The 21,327-nt window shown below is 45.9% G+C and overlaps 1 protein-coding gene across 1 annotated transcript in view; it reads right to left on the bottom strand.

Moving 5' to 3' along the window:
- LOC119458636 (tau-tubulin kinase homolog Asator-like) overlaps nucleotides 1-12,761 on the bottom strand; it is a 168,704-nt gene extending 155,943 nt beyond the window's left edge. Inside the window, 1 exon segment of the mRNA XM_037720480.2 lies at nucleotides 11,540-12,761. Within this exon segment, the coding sequence (XP_037576408.1) occupies nucleotides 11,540-11,547 (8 nt within the window). The 5' untranslated portion in view covers nucleotides 11,548-12,761.
- Nucleotides 12,762-21,327: the final 8,566 nt, after the last annotated feature.

Raw genomic sequence — 21,327 nt, 5'->3', positions numbered from 1 at the left:
CCACCTCCAGAAAAACAGATTTTATGTCGTTTAATTTCATCGACCAGACCTGGCACCACTCTAGAACAGCGTTAAGTCTAGTCTGTAAGCATTCTTGATCTCTCAGGGAAGTGACAGTTTTAAAGAGAATGCAGTCGTCTCAAATAACCTGATGCCTACTGATGATGAGCCGATTGTTGTGATAATATCACCGATATAGATGAGGAACAGTACCTCGAGGAGCCCAGATGAGCAGCCCTACACTTGAGCAAACTGAAATCGGCTTGAGAGGTAAGAATGAATCCATTCGACAAGAGTTAGAGGAAGGCCAATATTCTGCAGTTTGAGTACAAGTTTGCTGTGAAAACACCATCAAATGCTTTACTGAAATCTAAAAATGCGACATTAATTTGTTCGGCTTTATAAAATGCCAATTCATGAATGGTTGCAACTAGTTGGGCGGTGGTAGAGAAACGTTTTCTAAAGCCGTGTTGGAAGTGCGAAATAACTTTACTTTTAGAAGTGATACAATGTAATTAGAAACCAAATGTTCCATAAGCTTGGAGACAGATGATAATGAAATTGGCCGGTACTTAGAAGCATTCAGTCGATCACATTTTTAAACATGGGAACTACATGAGATAGCAGCCAATCATTTGGAATAAAGCCTTCAGTAAACGATAATCTGAACAGGTGCTTTAGGATATGTGCTATTGGTTCAGCATAGCAGCGCCGAAATACATTTGAAATTTCATCTGGACCAACTAAACTTTTTACTTTTCAGGTTAAGCATCCTATTAAGTACGGTTTCGTAGCTTATAAAAACTCCAGAAAGAGTTGGAAAACAAGAGCTGAATGTGGTATGCAGATGGTATGCTGATCTGGTGAAAAGATGGAGTGACAGTAGAAATTAAACTGGCTTGCCATTGCGATTCCGTCGGCTAATACGTGGCCATTAACCGAATTCTGCTCAACTTTTTGTCAAGATCATTTAGGTAGCGCCAGAATTTATCAGCGTTATTCTATAAAAAATTTGACAGAGAATGTGAAAAATAGGTAGCCTTAGCATCGGGCAATTTTGACGCGAGTTTTGTTTTTAAAGCCGCTAGACTACCATTGGGAACCTTACCTTTTTGCACGTTTTAATCTGCGATGGAGGTGAATGATATCTCTAGTCATCCACGGATTGCTTTTGTTAGTTCGAAAGCGCTTTTGGGTTCCTAACTATGAATACAGTAATGAACACAAGCCTTAAACTTTTTCCAGACAGAAACGGAATCATCCGGGAGCTCATCACACAGAAACCAAAGGAGATCTAAGAGCATTTCGTTATTGGCCTGGCAGTAGTCTTTTGCAAATTTGTTGGTTTGCTTAAGGAGGGCGTTTCGGATTGCCATGAAGAATGGACAAGCATGCAGTATTACGGACTGAGCTGCATTTGTCAACGTGAACAGTTTACTCGGCCATACTTGAATGTCCCCCAACAGCACTGAATCTTGCAGATGTATGAGACAAGGCTAAGACATTTCACAATACTAAGCAAGCAGGAATTTCGTGGGAGGAGAAGAATTAGAGGCATACTTCATCAAGAAAATAGAAAACAGGTGCATTAGTGATACGTCTGCAGAATTCTATGTAAAAAAGAGGTTGATGTGCGCTGCATGTAAAAGAAGGCATGCCATCATGTTTTATGCCTTGTTGTTTCGCTTCCACTGGTTTGCGAATTCTCGTGCACATTGGCGCCGGTCAAGCGACGAGACAATTTGGGACAATCATTGCTGTCGTGTCTGTCTTCTGCCTGGTGCCTGTTGTGCGCCGAATATGACGAATTTCGACATCACACAGTTTCTTGGAGAACACGATTATGACGAAGGTGACGCGATGAATGCAGGTAGGAAGGGCTAAAAAAGCATGTGCCGATAGGAAGTGTATCTACCATTACTGTTAAAAGAACGCGGCTGATTTCGGAATGTTGTACCTCAGGAGAGCTGTAAAGGAATTCATAAAGCGCCATTACTCAGTTTACAGAAACCAGACAGCTGTATAAGAAGAGTTAGGTAGTTGTAAGCTTCGTGCCAGAATTTTCTTTCGATGGGCAGAATGGCTACAATTTCTACAAAAAGCTTTCAGCCATTAAGTCAACCTTCTGCATCAAGCGTTTGGCACAATTTCGCGTTGTGTACTGAATGCAGCAAATTTCATTCAAATAGGTTAAACGCTTGTCAAGTGACAGGATTTTTTGTCACGTGCATTTCATAGAGAAATCGAAGTTGGCTTCTTCGCAACGTTTCCTTTTAATTCGTTGAAGTCGAGGCACGCCGTCTGGCCACACACGACTGCAGAATTTTCGCACTACAAGAGAACGGTTGCCGCTTGGCCATGCTTGCCGTTCCAAGTTTGTCTCCGGAATTCTTATATCGGAAACGAAGAGCAGAACCTCGGATGCCTCCGCAGGCGCCTATGTTTAGCGGCCCAGAATCGGCGCAGAAAGCAGAGAAGGCCGAAAGTGCAAAAAAGAAACGAACACGACGACGCGCCCTCTTAGAAAGGTGAACGAACACTCGGGCTTTTAGAAGCGTTGCAGGGCCCATGCTAAAAAGCGACTGCCGCCATTTGTTTCTGTCAAATGAGCGACGGGGGAGCCTCTGTCGACACCTGCATGGCTGGACGCCGGCGTCGTCATTCACGCTTCGCAAGATCACGTCTTTCCTCCGCCTCCTTCTTGCGTTGTCGCTCTCAAAACATGGTAAGCCCTAAGAATGCCCCGACGAGAACACTTTCGCTTGCTTTTTCACGAATTGTTGGGAAACGGCAGTCTTTGGCAAGCGCCTGGCCGAACGTGCGCAAGTACGGTTCAGCTCACCGCTGCTGCCCGCGAGAACAGGTAATGGCGGCCATAACGCGCAGTGATTTTGGAACGCCGGAATGTAAGAGAGATGTTCAGCAGGACGACTGGAAGGAGGGACAAACACGTCCACCGATAAGTCCAGCGTTCAGTCTCAGCTGTTTAAAGATGAATGTTCATTACGTAACCATATGCTATGCAGCAGAAGTTCTTGCGTACAAGCATCTTGATCCATGAACACAGTGATATACGCTCGGGTACATTCTCTAAGCATCGTACATATTGCAGTGCTCTCTAAAAATGCACAGACATAAGAACAATAGCAGATTTATACGCTCTATAAAACCAACATAACTTTGCACCTTAAGAGGGCGAGTTGCAGTGTCCAGGTAAATATTTTTCAATATAGGTACGATATTTACTACTACTACTACTACTACTACTACTACTACTACTACTACTACTACTACTACTACTACTAATAATAATAATAATAATAATAATAATAATTAAATACTAATACCAATAATATTTTTATTGCTCTTCAAAGGCAATACACATTCACTGCCACACCTAAGCACGTAGTGCTAATGTGAGATCAGCGAAGGAGGCCGAACAACACAACGGAAGTGCCTAAGTAAAAAAAAAAGGAATAATAGTGTTAAAATTAGCGGTACTTGACACAATAAATACTACTTTGTCTTCTTTTACATCACTGAATGAGGTATAAGATAAATTAGGCAAACCATGTTATTACATGTTGCACACGTGTATACGTATTCAAAACCAAGAAGAATGCATGTTGTACAGCAAGGTCAGTTTCAGGTCAAGGACCCGTCTGTTGGGAAAGGTCGCGATGAACAGGACGCAATAAATCTTCAGCCGTCGCGTGCATGAACTGAATACAAGGATGACTTTATCTCTTAATGATAATCATTAGGTGTACAAGCTCTTTGAAGAATCTTACATTTCTGGTTGCACTAGTCCTAGTATCTATATTTCCTGCAGTAAGATCACCGGAATGTTGTGCGATGTGTTAACAGCATGACTGCGACGACGTAACGACTAAACGGTGTTTGTGCTGGCGTTCAAGTCTACGTTTGCGTAGATTACCTGCCTCCCCAACCCTCATCACGCTGCACTATATTCATTACTGGTCTACACTATACCCGGATGAGCAATGAATGACTGTGACGACGTGACACCGACAGTGTCTTTATGTTGGAGCTCACCTTTACTATCGCGTAGGTTACTGGCGTGAACCGTCTCGTATCCCACGGCAATCTATATACCAGTGAGTGCTGCACAGACAGCGAGTTCAATTAGTGAGCCTGAATGTGAGCCATGCAAGGAACACGAATTTTTTGGAGTGTTCCCCCTCGAGCGAAGCACCATGCAAAAAGCGCTGTTTTCCGAGTCGGAGATGGCGACACGCTGAGGAATATTGCTGGATGACCAGACAAGACGTAAAAAAATCAGGATTTAGCTCGCTTAAGGTTCCTGCTTCGATTTAGGCGCTCCGACTTGGTAAGTGGAGAAACCGCGACAGTTATTTACAAAAGCACGCCCTTATAAATACGAAGTTTCTGGTTATTTCTACGCGTTGCACCTGTTTGGTTTTCGTTTTAATGCATTGTACAGTACAGTATCGACATTTCCACAAGTCTACGCAAAATGTTGCCACTTTTCGCGGCAAGAAACATTTACTCTGGCGTGCAAGTGCGACAAGTTTGCATCCCTGACACATTATTTTTATCTCTTGCACATTGTTGTAGAATGGCCCGAATTGCATTCTCTAATCGAGTTTTGTTCTCGATTCCGGTGTTGCATGCGATGGAACGCGTAGGGTGCGTAGAAAAGCCGTACATTCTCTTGCAGTTGCATCGACGTAATTTCTGACAGATTACCTATCTGTTGCTTGTACTCGCCGCCTTTTTGTGCAGTCTTGTTGCTTCTGGCTGGTTACTTCTTTGGTTTGCTTAATCCTGCCCCCGCTCGTTGGGTTGAACACTAAATTGAAATTTAGCTGTTGCACGCACGGAAGGCAACAGACTCCTCGTGCGCCGAAAGTTTGACAAGTGAAACAGGGATGCCATTAGTGGCAAGCACGCCTTCATCCTCATTCATCGTCTTCTATTAGTATTTTTAATGAGTAACTACATGACCTGCAATGAGAGCATCATTACAGACAGAACACATGAATGGAAGAGTTTAACGGTACCTTTCCGGCTGCCGCAAGGTTATAAGCGAATAATTGATACCGTACTTGAAACAACTGCCTACTTGCGACATTCGGTCGGCACCCAGGATTTCTCATCACACAATTTAAAAGCATTGTCAAGTTATATTTTCAAGAGGGAAAATAAAAAAGCGAGCAAAACAATTTTTGTTAACATTCCTCTGCTGAAATTGTATAAAAACAATATTAGAACTTGAAAATGTTTGTCCCGTGAAAAGGCGGGCTGCGACCGAAGCGTAAACATAGGGTAAATCTGGATTCTCTCTCTTCTCGGAGCACCTCCTTCGAACCTGAAAGCGTGAGTAAGGTGTTGCCGACAAAATGCTCAGACGGGCTGGCAAACAAAGCACCGGGTCACCGACCAGCCTTTCTTCCGGTGAAAAACAACACGCGAACTCTAACTGTTTGCTGCTGCGGCCCTGTCCGGCCGAGATGCGCTCCCGCAGCGTGATTGCTCCGTGTGTCGTAACACGGACTGTACAGGTACGTTCTTGAAGCTGTTCTTGTTCTTCTTGGAACAAGTGATTGTTTTCCTCGAAGATACACTCTCTTTTTTGTTTTTTGCTGGCTTGCAGGAATATAGTTTTTTCAGCAGGGTGGCAATTTGGGACGACTAAGGAAGCGTGAACTAAACACACACACACACACACACACACACACACACACACACACACACACACACACACACACACACACACACACACACACACACACACACACACACACACACACACACACACACACACACACACACACACACACACACACACACACACACACACACACACACACACACACACACACACACACACACACACACACACACACACACACACACACGCACGCACGCACGCACGCACGCATGCACGCACGAAGGAAGGAACGAACGAACGAACACCCCCCCCCCCACACACACACACGCATGCACACACGCACACACGAACGCACGAACGAACGAACCCCCCCCCCCCCCCCACACACACACACACACACTGCAAGCTACGTCAATGGGCGCAAATACCACTGCAGCGAAGAGAGTAATCAGTGAAAGGCACTGCTGTGCTGTGCTTCCTTCGTTGAACCCCGCTCCCCACCCCAACAAAATTGACGGGCATCCACTGCATCTATAGGCTCTCTGGTGCTGGGCGCGGCAAGACTTGGCCATAGCTCACAAAATCCATTACAACGCAAATGAGCCTCGAAACGTCCACGGACACGCAACGTCCCAAGCCCTCGCGAGAATGAACACAGACTTAGATTTCTCGCCATGAAGCAACAATGCAGACTCTGTTGTGACGCATTTTATTTGCTATCCCCCCTGGTACCCTCCCCGACCCTTCAAAACAGGCAATGCAAATCCGTTTCTAGGGAGTGGTTATTTCACTTACTAGCACTGTACACAAACAGTAGTACCTTTACGAACAAGAGCAAAATATTTTAGGGGCGGTTTACACTGCTAGTACGAACAGCTTCAAAAAAAAAAAAAAAAGAGCGAACGGAAAAGTAGTTTGACGGCAAACTACCCCGGCATACAATAGAAATTCACTGCGAAGCTAAAATTTCTGCCGCAGGATGTTCCACATCCGCCCCTAGGTTTGTGAGTGGTGGCGCTGGCTAACCTTCCCAGGGTGAGTTCCAGTTGTAAAACATATATACCCCAGAGAGTGGATGGGAAAACGGCTCCGCGGTAGCTCAATGGTGAGAGCATCGCACGCGTAATGCGAAGACGTGGGTTCGTTCCCCACCTGCGGACATTTGTTTTTCCTCCAGTTTAATTTCTGTTAATTTATCATTTTCATTAATTGAATTAGTAAGTAGGTGTCATTTTTGTTGGCTTCTTATGATATCACGTTTTTAGTTACTCAGCTTATTTAGGTAACTCCAAATATTTAGTTAATCGCGTATTTCTGATTTCATTTCATGACACTGCGGAGTGAGCTTCCCTACCAAATAGAAAAGGACAGTAAGCGATAAGGAGAAATCATGCAAGTGTCGTTGCTTCGTGAATGGAGGCGGCTTCGTTTATTTGTTTACTACGTTCAGGCTCATTCAGCCGCTCACTGACGCCACCAACAATAACGTTGTGTTGAAGTAATCGTTGTGTAATGTCGTAGCTGCATCGAAGAACCCGCAGTGCGCTGGAGTGCGCAGCAGTGGATTACGAGTCAAGCTTTAGCTGCTTGATTTTAAAACCCCTCATGACCCCAGAGGAACCATGGACAAGTAGGGCTGTGCTGAATAAAGTTTGTCTCTCTCTCTTAGCGCCTATATAAAGAAAATAGAGAATGAGGCCAGATAAATCATAGCGAGAGCCTCGGCTTTGGCAGTCTTGAGGCCACGAGGTAGCACGCGAAGGTTTATTAGCCTCTTTCCTGCTCCTAAGCTCGCGTACTATGTGTGACGCCTGCACACACAGTGCTGTTGTCTTTGTCCTTCTCTTAGTCTTGGCGTTTAGCGCTGTCTTCTGCTCGTAATCATGGACAACCAGCCCAAATGCATACCCTTCTGCAGTTAAAAGAATGTTCCACATCCGTCGTCATGACCTTGAGCGGCGCTCACTAACACTTCAAAGACTATTCTTGTAACACACAAATACTCAAGAAAGTGGACGTAGGAGGGCCGCCGCGGTTGCTTACTTAAAAAAAAAAGCGCGCTTAAAGCGGGAGGTGTGAGTTCGGCTCCCAGTGTGCGGCAGGTTGTCTTTTCGGCCACTTTTATTTCCCGGTCAGTAAAGCGAATAGCTTCCTTTGCCTCTTTCGTGATTGATCGGTGGTCGATGGTTAGTGGTCGGAATCAGAAAGGAAAACGTTCGCTCACTCATCCGTTATTCGGTTTGTGCTTTCGTTAGTTCGTTCTTTCGTGCTTTCACACGTTTGTTCGTTCCTTCGGGCTGTTCGCTTTACACTGACCTCATGCGCGGCGGTTTCTGCACAATATTTATTCCTACATGTCAGTCAAACATAATCAGTTTCCCCTACGCTTTTTTTATGGGTTCACCGACTTGTTTTTCTTATTGTTGTCAAGCGCTAGCGTAAAATCATCTCCCTCGGATCTTCTCATTCGTCTCGCTTATTGGCGTCAGCCAAGTTTATCGTGTATATAGAACCGCTAACCTAGTGATGTCGTCACACGACCTGCCACGCTAAATGACACCTCTTCCACCATAAACAGCGCTTACCTTAGCATCTATTTTACTACTTTAACAATATGGTCTATGCGTCTCCCCAAATCTACGCGTACTTACTCAATATCTCTCGATGATATCACCTGATTAACCCCATCCTATATGCATCATAAATTTCATCGTTCTCACTCATACTTGACAGAAACAGCGCTAACACTGACAAGGACGAAGAAATTAAGGTGTGTTCACACACCGTGTGTGAACCTATTTTAATTTCTTCCTCTTTGTCTTTGTTAGCACTCTTTCGTGTCCAGTATGAACGTATAGCACTCTACTCAAATTTCCAATCTATTCATCCTTCTCAAAACATATCTTGTTCAGTAGTCGACTTGTCAAGAGTGGATGTCAAGCAAAGCGACTATCGAAATAGTGCTCGCATAGTTAGTACTGGGTCGCCTAGTGCTGCCCACGGCATCCCACGAAGCTTTGAGACAGACAAAGCTACACATTCCTCCCGCCGCGGTATAAGTCTGCTAGAGTTTGCAGGCTTAACGGTGCTACACTTCTTGCGGCAGGCGTTATTTCATCACTACACAGTGTGTGTAACCTGCTTTACGGAAATTCGCCTCTGGTATGTTTTCGCATCGTCGCCTGCAGGAAGAGCGGAGGAAGCAACAGCGCTGAGAGCGGGACCTGCAATCGAGGCCCCCTACCGAGCTTGAACAAACAGAGGGACCTGCTCACCAAGCGCTTCTATGCAGCCCACTGATTTTGTTCGCAAATCTTCCTTGACGAATTTTAGGGAACAGGTTGCTTATATACTTCAGTTCAAAGGAGTGACAACATGAATCGAGCTTTGTTGAGCTCTGTGAGTGTTTATTTACAATGACTTGGGAGCAACGCTGGGCGTTGGAAAGCCACGCAGCGTTGCGGAAATTGCTTTCGCAATGTATTTTGTACTTCCATTATTACTTTATTAAATATTAACTAATAAAATCAGCTGTCTCTCATTTTTCGAGATGCAAAAATCATTATTAGCTTTGCAAATTGGTGCAAAAGAATGCACTAATAGGTGAGAGAGACAGCTAACAACAAAACAAAGGATCACCCATTCTAATTCCAACTTGTCTAACACTCAACAGTGCCGTCCGTACAGTTCACGATAAATTATTATAGATAACCGCATTGCTATAACTCGATGTATAGCTTTTCTTGTGTAAATTTGAGTTGTCACTTGTCACTTCGCTCAAAGATTTCAGACATATCTACCAAGTTGTTTGGTTATTTCTTTCTCGTTGTACGTTTGTGACCATAGTGTTTACTGATGTTGTACCCCCCCCCCCCCCCCCTCCTCGCTTATATACGTCGACAGGGGTCTTTAAGGGTTAGATCTATGATGATGATGATGTTTTCCGTGTATTGCTGCGCTCGTTATCAAAGAATAAACTACCAGAAAAACGCCCGCAATGTGTGCAGTTCTTCTAAAGGGCTACATTGTTATATGACACCGTCAAGCACGTCAAAAGAACGTGAAATGGCGCAAATAGAGGCATCAAATTGCGTAGACTGGGGCAACGTGACTGTCAGTAGACGATGCCAAGCTTGTTTTCGAGCTGTTTCTCTGTTGGCGTATGCGCTACTTTCCATCTAGTAATTTTAGAATAACCCTGTGACTCAAGACAGAATATCTCGTAGTTTCGACATGGCGTTGATGGTTCATCTACCCTCGTGAGTTTTACCGTCACAGGATTAGTCCGGAGTTGACTTTAATATTATTCGAAATAATAACAAAATCCTCTGTGTGTATTTATCTCGAATAACACTGAAAGGAGCTTCGGTAAAGCTATTCGCTACGCACACCAATGTGTGAAGATTGTATCCCTACATTGGCATGGAAATACAGCGCTGAGGAATTCCGAATTATGAATGCGATTCGAGCGTTCAAATAAAACACCACCTGCAGCTGGGTCTCGATAGTTTAGGCAAAGCCGATGCGACGATGGAAAAAAACAGGCACAGATTTCTACAAACCGCAATTTATGGCTGCCGTACCATAGTGTTTCCTAGAAAATTATCGAGAGGGAACTCTCGTACTGGCTACAATCGTGGCCGCTCAGTTAGCATGAGATGATGGTTAGTACATGAATTTGCCTAAGCTTCCTCCTTCTGGATTTAAACGGCTTTGTGACCTTGCACACTTTTTAAAACAAGATATTGGTCTATAAACGCCACGATTCACTGTAATTGTGCATGTGCGGATGGTCAGTTTGTCGACTGCGTTTAAAAAAAATAGAACTGTTGCGAAATTTAGGCCAATAAAGGAAGGAAAAGCGTAGTAAATAAAGTCACAAGATCGTCTGAAGTCACAAGTACGAAGATCAGACAAACCCATGTAATAACCAGCATTTTCAAGGAAGCTGGATGATCGCGGCGCCAGAGTTCACTCTAGTAACTTTAGTAGGAAACTGCATGCCCTAAGTAGGCTGTTAGGTTTTTTTTTTGCATCATGGCAGTATCTTGCTACGTAATAATATGTTGCGACTGGAGTCGGGTGAGTGAATCGCATCTGTGAAGCTTGAACCCTGCAAAATATTCTTCACAATACGGACAGTTCATAATCCGGGCGAGAGCACTGTGCGCAGCGCATATTTAAATTTGGAGAAAGAAAGAAGCAGTGGCGGCACCGACGGGGGGGGGGGGGGGGGGGGAGATTCGGGGGTTGTAAACCCCCCCTGAGGCTGATTTAACCTCCCCTTTTGTTTAGCCCCTTTTCTTTCCTTACACATTTGAGTACTGCAACTGAGATGTCAGATGCGCAATCGTCTGCACACTCAAAAGCGCATTTTTTTGACAATTTCCCGTAAAGAAATCGAAATTAGTGCTGTTTAGATGGTATTGGCAAACTGTCAACCCCCCCCCCCCCCCCCCCCCCCCTGGCAGATATCCTGGGTGCGCTACTGGAAAGAAGATATTGACATCAGTCACGCCTGAAATCGTGTGCTAGGTATGATTCGTTCCATGGCAGCAGCTTATTAAGCATGGTTGGTAGGTAAGCTTGTTTGGAGCTCTGCCTGCGAGCTCGCCGAGATGAATACAGCAAGTGAGGAAAGGAAAAGAACTCAGCTCAAGGTGGCGACCACAATTGGGGAACTGAGGGGGTGGTCGGGCTGACGGCTAGAATATTTCACAGGCACGGGCTCAATTTGCTCGAGCCGGAATGCCATGTCTTTTACGTTAAGCACTTCAAAGGGCGCTGTACTCAATGACACGATAGGTAACTCCCCACAATACGAACCGCATCTACACGGTAGTATATCGAGGAAAAAAGAAAAAAGACGACGCTGTCACTTACAGCTTCATTCTGTCCTGCGTCTGTGATGCGGCGGGCAAATCCTGCTGTTGGCCCGGGCTCAGGCACTGGGCATGCCTGGAGCGCCAGGGCGCCTCCGACGGCCGCACGGGCAGGGCTGGGCACTGGCGGCGCCGCACCCACGGAGTAGCCACACACGGAGTAGCCACGAGGCCGGATAACGAACGCACTTGGCCAGATGGCGTCGACGCGCTCCGTGGAATCACTTTCTTTGCTCGAGCAACTTGATCGACCCAGAAGAACACCGGTTTCTTGGACGAGGACGGGCACACAGCTCCTACAACGTCCTGGATGTGACAGGAGGCCACGTGGAGTTTAAGGCGATCAAGACGTGCGCGCTTTTTTCCGCGTCAAATGTAACCCGCAAGTGACTTTGTTGTGCTGCGCAGTGAGGAGCTCGTTTCAGGATGATCCAATAGCCAAGGGGCTTAACTTTGCAAACACTGGGTTTTGGCTTGTACTTCGTGATCTGACAACACTGGATGAAGATTTCCCTGCGAGTCGAATAAAGGGATTGTCAATGAAACGACGCTTCCCATGGAAATCACACTGCTTGTTGACAACAATTCCTCGACTCGACGTCCACCTTACGGAAACGATTTGGCGAGTGACACATTCGCACAACGACGTGCGATGGGTAACCACAAAACGACTCGGCCGTGGCGAAGTCACCCTGTGAGGGTTAGCGAAAGATCTCGGTCCGCTCTTCGGGGGAACGCCTTCGTGCGCAGTGGTGCGCTGAGCCGTCTGCCAGCATAGCGGCAGACAAGCACCGCATGCGTGGGCTCCGCTGAGCCAGACCTCCGAGGCGCTACAGGTGAGACGAGGCGGGAGGCGTCGTGGCGAAACTAGGATGCAACGTTTGTAAGACGACTCCGCTGCGGCGTCGTTCTTCGACGTGTACCTTCGGCTGCGGCACTGGTCCGTCCCGCGAGCAGCTCTCCGTGTTTCTCGGGAGAGGGCGGCCCTCGTCTGGCCGAGGAGGTAGCGGGCGCACAAGCGGAGGGTCGAGCGGAGTTCGCTCGCGGTTCCCAGGCAGGGTCGACGACTGACGGACCCCGCGGCGGCGAGCCGGGCGCGGGGCTCGAGCCACGGGCGGGCGCCGTCAGCTGACTTTTTGCACACGCTGCCCCGAACGCGCGAAACCGAGGGTCGCCCGTGAGTTTGGCTGCTGGAGAGGCGGCGGCGTGGGGGGTAAGGCGAGGGAGTCGAGAAGAAAGCGGCACGGCGCTAAAAATGGCCGGAGGATCGGAACGGTACCCTGGGCTCCCTTTCGGACTGGCCGGGCCCCTCCGGGCTGAGCGGCGGCGAGGGAGCTTGCTTCCTGAAGCGCAGTTCTCTTTTTTTGCTTTGTTTCTTTCGTCTCGGCGAAGCCCGGCTCCTGAGTTGCGGCGCGGTGTCCGCTCCCTCCCTCGGCTACGGGGCGCACGGCCTTCGGGGCTTCCTTTCAGCGCAGGCGCCTCTGGAGCCGGAGGACGTCCGGGAAGACAGCGGACGCCTCGCTGCTCGAGCTCTGGTCTGACGCGCGGGCCCCGGTGTTCTGGCGGTGCTTAAAGGCAGAGTCGTCGGTGTCGCTCAGTTTCGTGACAACGGCCTTCGCGCAGCACGGGAATATCGCGCCTCGTGCAGGATCGGAGGCCACCTTCGGGTAGCACAGCAGATAAGATCGGCGGTAAACTGGAAGGTTAGCGCAGCGCAAGGACGAACGTGTGGGGGCGGCCCCTTTTTGGAATCTTTCGCCACCTTATTCCCCTCCTGCTACAAGGGCACTCGCTCTTCAGAATGCTCCGCATATCACTTTATTTTACCTTTTTTTCTGCAAAAGTATACCGTAGCATCAGATATCCCTATAGGTTTGCGAGAGCACTGTCCAGCTAAGTTTAGCCAAAGCGTAAAAATATGCGAATAAACTCTAGAAGGACGCAACTAACTGCACGTTGTTGGCAGTTGTAAGAGCAGGTCGCACTATTTTTGTGTTCCGTTTAACTGTATAATTAGTCAAATTGATTATTCAAATTCGCAAGTTTATTCAAATTCCCTTAGGGAAAAACTTCCTAGTTAGAAGTTGTAGAGCGCTCTAGTGAACATCTAGTTCAGGAGCTTCTACCTACTTGTTACGTAATATTTTTTTTTGCGGCCTAAACAAATCCTGGTGAAAAAAAAAGCACGTGACATGGTCGCTTGCGTGCCACGATTCCAGGGCTCTCAAATGTGCGGCGTATAAACGAACAACGCATTTAGCCTGGTGTACTGCCGCTTAAAAAGCACGCAGGCAGCTACGCAGTCAGTACGTGCGATTTAAGCCAGTGGCTAGAGGAATGTACCTCAGGTCGACGTCTCTGCATTTCGTATCATTAAACTTTTCCCTCTCTTCTTAAGCAACTGATGTGGATAATAACAATAATCAGACCAATCAGTACACTCTAAAAATATTTACACCCTTAAGGGTGTTTGCTTGTCCCATGTTTAACACCCCTACCATTAGGGCCTTAAACATTTATAGAGGACAACAACGGAACCCTAACTGGACGTGCGATCACAAAAGACGTAGTTGAAAACTGTGTAATCATTCTGACAGCCTTGGGCGCACAGAAATATCCGACAGGAGAATTTGACTGAGATAATTAATAATTAATAATAGGTTTATTTGCCATCATACATATTAGATGGGAGGACGGAGGGAAAAAAGCTGCTCACGTGCAGCTTGACCAGCCCACAGCCCCTGATTTGTTTATTTTGGCAGAAGCAGTATATCAACTCATAAAAGCATACACAAAATTGGCACAGTAAGTGAAATGTAACAAACAGGGCAATGATGGTGTCTTGAACAAAAACAGATTCTATTAACAATAAAAACCACGGAACAACACGAAATCACAGCGAAAGGAAGTGTGCAAAATTAAGCACTGTACATACTGCCGAGATTCCAATAAGAAGCAGAAAATAAATCAAGTCCATCTAATTTGTAGGCGTTCAAAAGACAGGGTAATGTGTGAGATAAACGCTGTTGTCCGGTATTAAGACGAGGAGTATGAACTAACCAGCTTTCTGCATATCTAGTTGGGTAGCATGGCAATTTATTTTACAAATGTGCAAGAATTTGTAGACTTCTGCGGTTTTCTCTTATCTCAGTTTTGAACTTCACGCTCAGTCTGTATTTATACATGTTGTGCATACTGATTGAGAAAAAGTTGAACTGCGTGGGATCGGTATGGTTCGTTATAAATATGACGAATGTATTTTTTCTGTCAAAGATGAATGCGTTGCAAGCTAGAGGGAGCTGAGGTTCCCCATACTAGTTGGCAGTAGTTGAGGTGAGAATAAAAAAGCGTGTTATAAAGAAGCAATTTAGTTCGTGCTCATAGTTGATATCTTTATCGGCCCACTATGCCAGTGATTGGAGCTAACTTCGTGGTTAGATAGTTTATATGATCGTCCCAAGACATATGACAAGAAAAAACTACGCCAAGACATTGGAAACTCTCTACAATATCTATATTACGGGAGGTCAGTACTATGGGTTGGTGTGGTGGAATTATTTTGTTTATTGGCCGAAAAATTATTGCCTTAGTTTTCTTTTCATTTATACGCATGGAGTTTGATGCTGGCCATTTTCCCAGCGCATTCAAGGTTTCGTTACATGCGGATATTATTTCCGAAATATTTTTCCCTGAGAAGAAGATAGTAGCATCATCTGCATAAATAATAAATTTTACTTCAGGGTTTGTATTTATAATATCATTAAGGTACAGATTAAAGAGGAGAGGTCCAAGTATGCTACCTTGTGGTACACCAGTTGGGATAGATTTAACTGCAGAACATGTATTAACTAGCTGTAACCACTTGCTTTCTCTGTGATAAATACGACCGTATCAATGGTTAAGTCTTTCCGCGAATCCCATAGTGATGTAATTTTTGCAACAAAATCCCGTGATCCACTAAGTCAAAAGCCTTTGAAAAATCGACAAATACACCAAGTGCTATAGACTTTTTTTCAAAATGTTCAAGTAAAAGTTCTCTCTGTGCAAGAAGTGCCAGTTCAGCTGATTTGTTTTTATGGAAGTCAAATTGTTGTGAAGTAAGCAGTTGGTACTTTTCAATGAACTTGGATAAACGCAAGTACAAAAGTTTTTAGAAAGCTTTCGAGATCACATGTAGTATTGACACCGGCCTATAGTTGACCAAATCGTTTCGGTTGCCTTTTTTATATATTACAGTTACCTTTGCTATCTGCATTTTCGTCGGAAAAACTGCTGTCGTTATGCACGTATTAAAAATGTTGGCAAGACCTGACGCTATCATACCAGCGACGTGTTTCACAGGCTGCACCTGGAGGTCATCGATATCATGGCATGTACTGTTTTTTAGGCTCTCTATCACAGATATTCTTTCCTGAGCTGTTGCGGGTTGCAGAAATATCGCGTCACTGTTCGGTGTATTCATGTATTCTAAGGCATCATGTAAGCCACTGCTTGTGCTAGTCTTACAAAAGAAAGTGTTAAATGCATCAGCTAAATCGTTTCCAGATAATTCTTGGCCATTGTCTTGTAGTTTAGAGGGTGCGGCGTGAAACTTGCGGCGGTGTAAGAGCGTGCTTAGTCGAGACCACAGCAAATCACGCATGTCATGTTCAACGTTTAGAAAAGAAAGATTGTAGTCTATTCGTGCGCGTCTCAATTTTTTGGTCAGCATACTTCTGTTTTTTATAAATGACTAAGTCATCAGGCATGGTTTGAAACTTTATTTAATGCACTTGTTATTTCGCCTGTCACAACTGTCATCATTTTTACTTGCAAGAAACGATCGGCAAGCAAGATCCCATTATTGGTTCCCACCAACAATTTGATCTTTCCCCTTAAACGTGAGGGCGTTAGCCATGGGACAACAGAACACCCTTGATACACCCATAAAGGTGTAAAAATGTTTAGAGTGTAAACCAGGCTAAATGCACTCATCGTTTATGCGCAGAATTCTTGAGAGCACTGTGATAGCGGTGCGCTAGAACTCACGTGCTTTTTTTCTCATATTTCGCGGGCTTTCTTTAGGACGCAGAAAAAAGATTACGTAGGAAGTATGAAGTTACAAGCTGCTGAATTACATGTTTACAAAAGCAACTTTCTCATTGATTTTTTTTAAGTTCATACTTGCGAATTTGCCTAGATAATCTTGACTAATTATGCAATTAGGCAGAATACAAAAATATCTCAACTTGTTCCATACAATCACCAACAGTCGCGTCCCCCTACCGTGCTTGGGCATATTTTTAAACCTTGGCTAACCCGCCGTGGTTGCTCAGTGGCTATGGTGTTGGGCTGCTGAGCAAGAGGTCGCGGGATCGAATCCCGGCCACGGCGGCCGCATTTCGATAGGGGCGAAATGCGAAAACACCCGTGTACTTGGATTTAGGTGCACGTTAAAGAACCCCAGGTGGTACAAATTTCCGGAGTCCCCCACTACGGCGTACCTTATAATCAGATCGTGGTTTTGGGACGTAAAACCCCATAATTTAATTTTAAACCTTGGCTAAAGTTAGCAGGGACACCATGTATATTCGCAATGATGAATGAAAGCGTCGTGAAGGAGTGTAGCGAACGATTATGCAATACTTGGTTATATCGATGCTGATGCATGCGTACCAAAGTCAATCGTATCACATGACATATTTAGGCACAGTGCGAAAGGCTCACGAACTTTAGGCCATCTAAGATTGCGATGCAAAGTTCGTGAGTGGCGAAAAAATGAACGTTCAGTGTGTCTTTGCGGGTCACGTGCTATAGCATGATATGGTAGGAGGCAGATATCGGCATCAATTACACCTATCTACCTTACGGACGGCCTTGATAAAGAGTGTAAAGTTAGCTATCTTTGTATGGAGCCCCCTAGGTGTGAATAGATATCGAAAACACCTCAGTAAACGACGCTAAGATCTGTATAAAATATCTCGTTTTTGGCACAGACGTACGCAGGCCATCACGTTCATGAGTCACTTGGCTTCATTTGTGATGTTAATTGTTTACGAAGTAAAACACGCGCTTGTGTAGCAGATAGCCTCGCGCGGTGCACACAATGCACAATCACCAAAAAGTGGAAGTAAACTGGGAGAATAGCGTCGCACTCTCGTATCTTAGCGCCCGTAAAGCCCCTCCATACATGTTTTCGCCGAACTTTAACCTAGCGGAGGTGGCGCGTGGATGGAAGGGACTTTTAAGTATCCCATGCCCAGAAACACTCTGTTCAGTTTATTCTCCAATTTTTGTTTGAGTGGAGTACAAATGCCACTTCAGTATGCCATCTATGAGCTCATTAGATGGCAACCGAAGCTACGGATCTCGCGGGGAATAGCGATGTAAGCTTTCGTTGAACGAATCACTTTACTTGGCTGCGGGGAACGTCACAGTGCATTTTTGATCCATGAATGGCAAGATAGCGTAAAATTAATCTCCACGCTCAATAGAACGACTAGACTGCAGTAGTTGCCGGCAGCCAGCACCGCTCTCTCCCCTAGTATCCATTTTAGCGTTTTAGCCACAGCACGTCGCCATTCATAAATATTGAGGTTGTCCACCAGGCCTGAAACGAGCCAGATCTAGCGGGGAAAATACAGACTGGTGTTGATAGTAGCGCTGCGTGCGTATTATTTATGTTCCGTCTCGTGGCGTCTTCGTTCCCTGTCCAAGCTAGCTACAACTCTGTTGTTTCAAGACGAACAGCCAACGAGGTCGCATCGCCACTCTCGTCCACCATGCGCTTGCTTGCTGTCTTTCATGATGCTCACGACAGTAGCTTTCTTCGGGATGGAACAAACGCGTGCAGGGGCTCTACATTTATCGACGTCGACAACAACAAACTGAAAAAGTTTATTTGGAAACAGTAACATAAAGATACAGTTTGCAGGAGTACAAACAAAAAAAAAACACAAAATAGGCTTGACGGGGCCCATACCTCCTGAAGAAAAAAAATATTCAGATTAGCGACATGGTGATAGCATTTTTACAATGACCGAGCAGCACAAAGCATGTGTGTCATTTCAGAAAAAAGGACAAGCAAAAAAAATTCACCGACGATTACGATCTACTCCCTAATGCGAAATTTGAGCGCAGCTCTATACGTGTTTTTCATTTCGCGATATAATGGCTGGGGTTGACAGGCTGTCTCGTGCGGCACGTTGCGAACGGAGCGAGGTGTGGCGCGACTGCCCCGCTAATCTGGAGATCACGAGAGCCAGCGCGTGGGTGACGCGTGGGCACGATTCACAGCCGCCGCCGCCGCCGACAGACCTCCCAGACGACGTGCGCTACCGTGGCGCCATCTCGTAGCCCTCGTCGCCTCCCTACGCTTTTCGTCTCGTCACCCTTTCGCCATACCCTCCTCCTCCACTTTCCTTCTCGCGTCTTTCATCCCCCGCTGCGCTCCGCGTTCGCTTTCATCTTTCGCTGTGCTCGTTCGCTCGGTTACGCCGACGCTCGCCGCAGGAACAGGCGCTGCGCTCTAAAAATACAATACTGGATTAATGAAATGGCAATCTGTAGCGGGTAATTTGGTCACCGTACTGCGTTCGCGAGGCAGGAATGTGCCTGATATCTTGTTTACGTGTGTTGCATTGCATATCAGGTTTAGTAAGACAAGCCGATACCTCAAGATAGTCAGATTTTCCCGCTATTTGGATTTTCATCACTTGCTCCATTTACTCCTGGCAGCAGCTCAGCAAAAAGGCTTTGCGTCACATTGCACAACGTCCAAGTATGACGCTGCGGTGACTTAGTCACGGAAAGAATGTTCGTCACCGTTTAATAGAAATGTATAACTTGCGGGAAGATTAAAGGTGGAAAAAAGGAACATGAACAAAGCAAGCATTTGTGCGGGAGTTTTGGAAATATCCTAAAACGTTCTAGCGTATTTAAAAATTATGGGGTTTTACGTGCCAAAACCACGATCTGATTATGAGCTTTAACGTGCACCTAAAGAACCCCAGGAGGTCCAAATTTTCGGAGTCCCCCGCTACGGCGTGTCTCATATTCAGATCGTGGTTTTGGCACGTAAAACCCCATAATTTTTTTTAACTAGTGAAAAACTACAGACGATCACGAAAGGAGATCCCGACATTGTGTTACGTATTGTCCACTTTTCTGTTTGCTTTTTTGTTTGCAGCTGTATGAATTCCATTCCCTCGACCACGAAAGCTGCTGTGTTGCTTTGTTGGGGAGGAGAGGCTGGTGTTTCACCTATAGAGTTTTCCGATACAGTTCTTGTAGATAGTCGCCCGCTTGACAAGGCAGCGTGCCACTTTTGCAGTTCCTGAGGGTGATCGGCCTGTGCGAACGTCTTTGCGTGACGTAGTCAGCGCGCGTGCAGCATGCCTTTCCTCACCCCCGTCTTTTAAACGAACGTGCCCAGAACTTTTAGCTACCAAAACATTATGACTAATTATGACAACTATTATGACAAAATATTATGAAATATTATGTTGCGACTGCAGCCAGTAAAGGCATGTGATCAACCTATTTCCAAAAGTGAAAGAAGTATCGCTGAAGTTACGTACCTCAGTTCTACTATAATTACTCGCGGACAACTTTCTGTGGCAATGAAGGGAAAGCTACGGAGGCAAAGCGCGCACAAGTGAGAGCGCTTCTGAAAAGAGTCCTTCGCTTAAATACAGGTTTGTTTAGCCATGGGAAGAGAAAACAGAAACACCGTATTAGCAACAGGAAAATAAGACAGAACACACAACTGAGTGTAAAAGTTTGCTTATTTTGCGGCTTTTCCCTTCCGCGTCCGAGCAAACGTGAAACCGTCGCACGAAAGCTGCGTCGATTCAGCGTCTGTTCCGAGCAACCAAAAGCACTGTCAAACGCTGCCGGACTACTTGGCGCGGTAACACATGAGCAGCAGCCACGCGCCCGTAGATTTCCTGTCATTGTCACAGAAAGTTGTCCGCGAGTATAGAGGAGACAAAGGCGATAACAGCGCGCCGTTTGAGCGGACTAGCAGCAGTATATTGGTTGGTGATGGTGCTTGCAGGCACTAAGCTAATCTAATTAGAAAACAAATGCTTTGTGCATGGGCTCCAATCTGCTATTACAATCAGGATCATCATTAGAATAAAATTGGGATGGTTTAGGCTGATTTCTGGCATAAAATCGCCTTTGAGAGTGGAACGCGATAGCATCCAAAGATCCCTGGCTGCTTATCAGGCTTTTTTTTTTCGTATATTCAAATTACAATCCGGCGCTATCACGTCTGTAGGTTGTGGTTAAGTCGTAATTTACGATTTTTTTTACGGATATTACTTTGAGAAATTAAATTTTGTTCCCTAATGCATTGCGAAGGGCATGCCCGGTCGGTGTGGTTCGGGATGATTATTTCCGCCACCGACGCCGGCGAGCACACGCCGACACCGACGCGACGCCGGATTTTCTGCGACAGGGGCCCTGAACGCTATCGCGTTAAAACATAGGTGTGCTCATGTATCCTAGGGGTCTGCAGTGTACCCTTACAAATTATTGTGCATTGTTGCAACCAGCCGGCGAAATAAGTGGTGTGGTGTGTGGCAATCGAATTCTGTCGTTTTACGTGCCAAAACCACGATTCGATTATGAGGCACGCCATAGTGGGAGACTCCGGAAGAATTTTGACCACCAGGAGACCTTTAACAGGTCCCCAATTCACGGGCCATGGGCCCTATTGCATTTCGCCCCCGTGCAAATGCGGCCGCCGCGGCAGGGATTTCATCCCGCGAACTTTTGCTTAGCAGCGCAACAAAATAGCCGCTA

The sequence above is a fragment of the Dermacentor silvarum genome, chromosome 7 (genome assembly GCF_013339745.2).
Source record: "Dermacentor silvarum isolate Dsil-2018 chromosome 7, BIME_Dsil_1.4, whole genome shotgun sequence".
In the NCBI taxonomy this organism is placed as follows: domain Eukaryota; kingdom Metazoa; phylum Arthropoda; class Arachnida; order Ixodida; family Ixodidae; genus Dermacentor; species Dermacentor silvarum.
This window is presented reverse-complemented; position numbering and strand designations above follow the sequence as displayed.